The sequence below is a fragment of the Sinocyclocheilus rhinocerous genome, unplaced genomic scaffold (genome assembly GCF_001515625.1).
Source record: "Sinocyclocheilus rhinocerous isolate Xijiao unplaced genomic scaffold, SAMN03320098_v1.1 scaffold468, whole genome shotgun sequence".
Classification (NCBI taxonomy): domain Eukaryota; kingdom Metazoa; phylum Chordata; class Actinopteri; order Cypriniformes; family Cyprinidae; genus Sinocyclocheilus; species Sinocyclocheilus rhinocerous.
In genome coordinates, this window is record NW_015635305.1 from 2,787 (window position 1) to 8,705 (window position 5,919).

The 5,919-nt window shown below is 34.1% G+C and overlaps 1 protein-coding gene across 1 annotated transcript; it reads left to right on the forward strand.

The window, feature by feature from the left end:
- Positions 1–2,982: 2,982 nt before the first annotated feature.
- On the forward strand, positions 2,983–4,388 carry LOC107746868 (C-X-C motif chemokine 11). The gene is made up of 3 exons (XM_016561197.1): positions 2,983–3,053; positions 3,891–4,014; positions 4,116–4,388. The coding sequence occupies exons 1-3, from the start codon at positions 2,993–2,995 to the stop codon at positions 4,201–4,203; spliced, it is 273 nt and encodes a 90-aa protein (XP_016416683.1). The 5' UTR covers positions 2,983–2,992; the 3' UTR covers positions 4,204–4,388.
- The last annotated feature ends 1,531 nt before the right edge of the window (positions 4,389–5,919 follow it).

Genomic DNA, 5,919 nt, shown 5'->3' on the forward strand with positions numbered 1-5,919 from the left:
ATATATTAAGATAACCCATGCTATTTAAATGACTAAAACAGCCTATAGACAATAATGAGCAATAATAATTCACCACACTGCATACGATGCGATGAAAAATTCAAGAGCACAGCTTCACCTAAATATTTATTAATTTGTTTAGTTATATCATTTATAATTTGAATAAGAGAACAACACCATTAAACTTTGGGTAATCAAAAAATGGTTTCACTCATTACATCAAATAGATCGGATTTTTTTCTTCTTCAGGAAACGGCCAGACTAGAATAGCAACACAGTAGCGAACAATAAACGATATATCAAGACAAAAATTAAACAATTAAACCAAAGTTTGACCAAAAGTTTTCTTCAAGTTCTCACTTTACACTATTCTCCCAATTATGAGTATGCTGTGAAAAAGGAATTATTGAGATCACGTCAAGCGCATGTCATGTAGTACTTTCCCATCTGAGAATCAGATATGAAATACATGATCAGTTTCACTTGACTATGCATTCAAAAATTAAGTAATTAAATGTATTAAAGCACAGTACTTTAATGGGAGGCACTTCTGTCTTGAACACTATAATAACTGTAATTATATTAATAATATATTTAAAAAGAAATACTCTCTCTTTCTCTCACTCTCTTTCTCTCTCTCTGAAATGTATACTGCCTGTTTAGTATAAAGCAGAGCATTTCTCAGAAGTGCCTAGCTCTAGAGGAAGTCTCACGTGGCTGCATGTTATCAAAATGCAGCAGCAAACACAGAAAGACCTTGCATTAAATTTCCTGTCCTACTGATTATTGCTCAGAATATATCAGTGTGGATGCAATTATAATTCTGATGCAGTGCCTGTTTATCAGTCTTGTGTAAGTCCTCTATTTGTATCATGAATAAAGGTGATCTCAGTGTGCTTTGCATTCATTTGTGACATAACAGTATCTCCCTTTTTATGAACAATATTCAGAGCAGACAACAGATTTAGGGTAATTTGCTTTGGTTTGTTATTTTTCTGAAGAATTTTTTAAAAGTTAATAATAAGGTTACATTATAAAAAATGGAGAGAAAGTTAATGATAATAATAAAAAGTGCTTTTTAATGACTCGCAGCAGTAAATGTTGCAATGCAAAAGGCAGAGAAACCCCCTTAATTTTCCATTATCAGCTGTTGAAGTACAGGCTACATTTTCGAGTGAAAAAAGGGAAAATAAGGGGAAACCCATAACCCCATGTAGACACGGACATACATTTCTAGCTGGCATGTCTCCAAATTAGGCAAGTGCAGGATGGAGACTTTGCTGAGTAATACTGAAACTTCCTTACCATGTCACCACCATATTAAAGATGTAAGGATAGTGAAATCAAAAGTAATTTTTTCTTCAGTTAAAGAAGTACCTTGATTTCTATTCTAAATATTTTTCAAATTACAGCATTTGGTGATCAGACAATTCCTAGTAGGCTATTCGCTGATGGTGCAGTGCTGTATACACTGTTGCCAAGTTCTTTCAATGGAAAGCAGCTAAAGCCTGCTTGAAAAGTTGCTAAATGACGCTAGATGATTGATGTCATACACAAAAATACACTGAAAAAGTCTATTGTTTAGTTTTTCTCTGACACGGTGCTCAACTGAATCTACTATCATCAGAAAGAGATGTGTCTGAATGTTTTACTGGGTAAGGATAATGATAATATTGCTGAACGCACTGCAAATGCAACAAATAATGCATTTTTGTCATATAGAAGTATTGATTTTGAGCTAGATTGCAGAAAATTTGCTGCTATTAAATTCTGTCATCATTTTCTCACCCTCATGTTGTTCCAAACCGTATGACTTACTGTCTTCTGTGGAACACAAAAGAAGATATTTTGTAGAATGTTTCCAAAACATTTTGGTTACCATTGATTTCTACTGTGTGGACAAAACTCTTTTCAATTTCTCAAATGATCGTCTTTTATGTTCCACAGAAGAAAGAAATTCATACAGGTTTAGAGTGACATGATGGTGAGTTAATGATGACGATTTTCATTTTTGGGTGAACTGTCCCTTTAAAAACTTTAACATTTGTGAATAATTAACACCTAACTTATGTAAGACATTGATATTTATCTTTAATCAGGCTCTTATTGAATTAACATTTTACTTCAATTAAAATTAATAATAACTAAACATTAAAAGAGAAAGAAGCTATTAAAGCTATTCTGTTAAATTATCATGACCTTTGTCCTAAATGACATTTACTAATTCTTGCCTAGAATCCACAATTTAACTGACTAGGCTATAGCTTATTAGTAAGATGGTGGTCACAACAAGTAAAAACGTGGTCCTCATTACCAGGGTTATATGGTTTTTAAAATAAATATGTACATTTCTTCCATTGCTTTTTACAGTTTCGCATGCACTGTAAAAGCGCCTATTATGGGGGAGGTCTCCCTCGCTTCTGTGATCTGCCCACTACTCGACTGGCCCACGATGGCCAGTAGGCTACATACCTGGCAGTAGCTAAGTCGCTAGGTTATCAACACTAGCTGTATATCAGACCACTTATCAGGCTAACTGAAAAGGGTGCTACTTCTTGTTGGTGGCTGACTGTTTTTAGCAAAAGGTTTATGGTAATATACAGGAAAAATTATACAATAACACAGAATAAGATGAAAAATTTTAAGATAAAGTGCCCTTTTAAAAAGAAGAAGAAGAAGAAGAAGGTTTCGTACACGCTTCATTGTATTGAAACATCCATATGTCAAATATTATTTAAACACACACACACACACGCACGCAAACACACACTCACACACACACACACACACACACACACACACACACACACACACACACATTTTTAGTTAGTTCTTCAATTTAGGGTTGGTATGACGGGCAACATTATGCCAGCTAAGGATGATGTCATTTTTGACAATGGGAATCAAAGGGATTTCCCAAAATAGTATAGGCTATAAAAGCTATAAGCTTTTAGATTCAGATTCACTTAGTCTGATGTCACATTGGTCAAACATGAGCCGGTCCATCTTTCTTCTGTCCTTGGTCTTTCTGATCTGCCTGACTTTCACTGAGGGTAAGATATTTTTCACACCTTATCTTGCGTTTCAGCTTGCTTTTAACGACATTAGACTTACACTTCATTTACATTTATTTAGCAAACAAAAGCAAAAGTGCAAGCAATACAAAGTTTCAATTATTATAATACGATAACCAGAATTATATCACACTCATTCAGAAAGGGGGCCGCACACCGGACGAGAAGCGCAGCGCATCATCAGCTCATCGATTCATAATGAGGCTGATAAAAATCCTGTCGCGTCTCAAAGCGCCTCTCACATCGTTTTCCATTAAATTACATTATATTTGCCCCAAATTGTTGTTAATGTACATTATGACTTTGCTATATGCTGAAAGATTGTGTATTGTGCATCTTTGTCTTTTTGTGGCTTGAACCAAGTCTGCTTCTGCTTCATAGGATAGACAGCTGTAATATAATAATGCAGCCAAATTGTTCTTTCAGTTTGCGCTCTTTTTTCAAAACATATGCTGACACATCGACGCCACTTTGTTCTTAGAGTGTACTTTTGCCTGTTTGGTGCTTAGAATAACTGTTTGCATTCAAATGAACGCGTTGCGCTTCTAGGCGTGCGACCCCGTGCACTTTATAATTAAAAAAAAGTATCAAACACACTCACACACAGACTTTTTATCTATTTGTAACAATTATTCTGTGTAATGAACACATTATAGCCTATTTGTGAGTAGTTTAAAAAATATATGTTTTCTTCATAAGAGTGAGCAGACAAACATGGCCAGCAGATCCAGCAGGCCACTCACCTAAAGAATAAGTGTAGCATCTAGTTTTATTCACTTTTTTTTTCAGCTTTTTCTTCTTCATCTCTGCTTGTAGGTCAGCGGATTTTCATAAGCAAGCGATGCCTGTGCTCCAGAACATATGACGGTCTGCGGCCTGGAAACATCAAGGCGTGGAAAGTGCACAAACCAAGTGCATTCTGTAACACCATTGAGATTATGTAATGTAATTTTTTTATTCAGAATGTTTTTGTGATGTTTGTGTGTGATCAACAGACATTTTGATAAGTATAAACGAATTGCTTTATATTTTATCCCTCAGTGTGATTTTGAAGAAACCTCACATAAAACTCTGCCTGAATCCTAATTCAAAACTGGGACGTCAACTGCAAGAAAATTATGACAGCTGAGCGCCAAGTACACACCAGATCATCCATCAGACGACTACAAAATAGTTGTTTAAGAAATGTCCAGGGTTCCTTTTGTGATTGTGGCTTTGCAGAGAAGGGGAAATGTGGTGTCTCTCAATAAAAGTGATATAATTAAAAAAAAGATTAGAGTAAGACAGTAGCCAATTCCAGCAGTATAATTTAATGATAACCAAGACCCTATATAACTCTTTTACTATATATATATATATTATCACACACACTCAAACAGATGAACACTTCCCACTTTTCTATTTTGCAGTAAAAAAATTTTTTTTTAAATTTGCAACTACAGTAGAATAAAATTGATCACACTTTCTGAAAAAAGGCTAGGCTATGACACACCCAAAAGACTCTGTAATTAGGTTTAAACGAAAAGTTTTTTTTAATTAAGTATTATAAAAAAGAAGAGGCATGAAAGGAAGGAATTAGACTGCCAGCATTCTGCTATTTCTTACATAGTACCATTTTTTTCTTCATGGTCTGAAGATTTTAGGCAGCTCGTAGATGCTTTTCTTACACCAAATTAAAATTCAGTAGGGTTGGAATTATGAGTCCAAAATTGTATGATGTTCTTTGGCGTGAATGTTCATATTGTTTATTATTATTTTTTTTTTTTTAAATGAAATATCCATTCATGTTGAATTAAGGAGGTCTTAAATCTTTTAGAGTATCTGGTCAAGCTACTGCCTGTGTTGTTTTCAGTGTTTCCAGTAAAGAAGCTAATGTTTGTCAAAAATATGTTGGTGTAATGTTTAGTCTGTTTACAGTTTTTTACGATTGCTTACACACTAAAATTAAACTTTTCCAACAATTAGCAAAACCTTACACTCAAGGAGCAAAACACAAGGCTAGATTTGCACAACTGTAAGCACATTGTCAGCTTCACACTATTTGCAAAACATTACCATACAAACACGTGATTTGAGATGATCCAAAGAGCAACATGAGCTTCAATAGAAGACTATTTGACCATCTGTACAGTCACATAATAAATTAATACAAAAATGTCTTCATTTAATTAAATTTAATGATAGCCTAAATAAATAAATTTGAAATATTTTTAATACATTTTTCACCATTTATGTTGAATAAACTATTCAGATGATCTTTTTCTTGTTGGATTATACCCCCTATTGGACATGATTTGTAAAAGCAAAGCTTTGCAATCGCTGCACCAGCTGCATCATGACGTGTTTGAATAAATTTGAATAAATAACTCATATTGTAACTCATATTGTAACTGCAGGTTTAAGCATTCCATGTCCCTCTGAGCTGCATTAAACAGTGTGTAAATGCATTTAAATGCCACTTCAGATGCAGCTTCTGTTTCCTCTGCATTGCAAAGATGACTTTCGTGGATACTGATTTAATTTGCTTGGTAACAGCCCAAATGTCTTATTTTAATTGACTGATTAAATGTAAGATTTTGCCTCAAAAGATGAACACTTTAAAAATGGCTTTTTAAAGGTAAAAATGCCCATAAAAGGTAAAAAATAATTTAAACTGATTGGAAAAGATTCATTTCTATCACTGCGGTGAACTGACGACCACACAAAATTAGAAGAATAACAAAAACTTTAGGAGTCAGCTGTCCAAGATATCAGCACAATAACACACTCAACAAAAAATATCGTCTAATTATCGTTATCGACCAAATCCCAGAAAATATCGAGATATCTTTTTTTTTTTTTTGTC

Excerpts from the sequence above, each read along its gene's own strand:
- LOC107746868 (XM_016561197.1), top strand. The coding sequence starts at position 2,993 with ATGAGCCGGTCCATCTTTCTTCTGTCCTTGGTCTTTCTGATCTGCCTG. Across the intron at positions 3,054-3,890 it reads CTGCCTGACTTTCACTGAGG|GTCAGCGGATTTTCATAAGC; the intron begins GTAAGATATTTT and ends CTCTGCTTGTAG. Across the intron at positions 4,015-4,115 it reads TGTAACACCATTGAGATTAT|TGTGATTTTGAAGAAACCTC; the intron begins GTAATGTAATTT and ends TTTATCCCTCAG.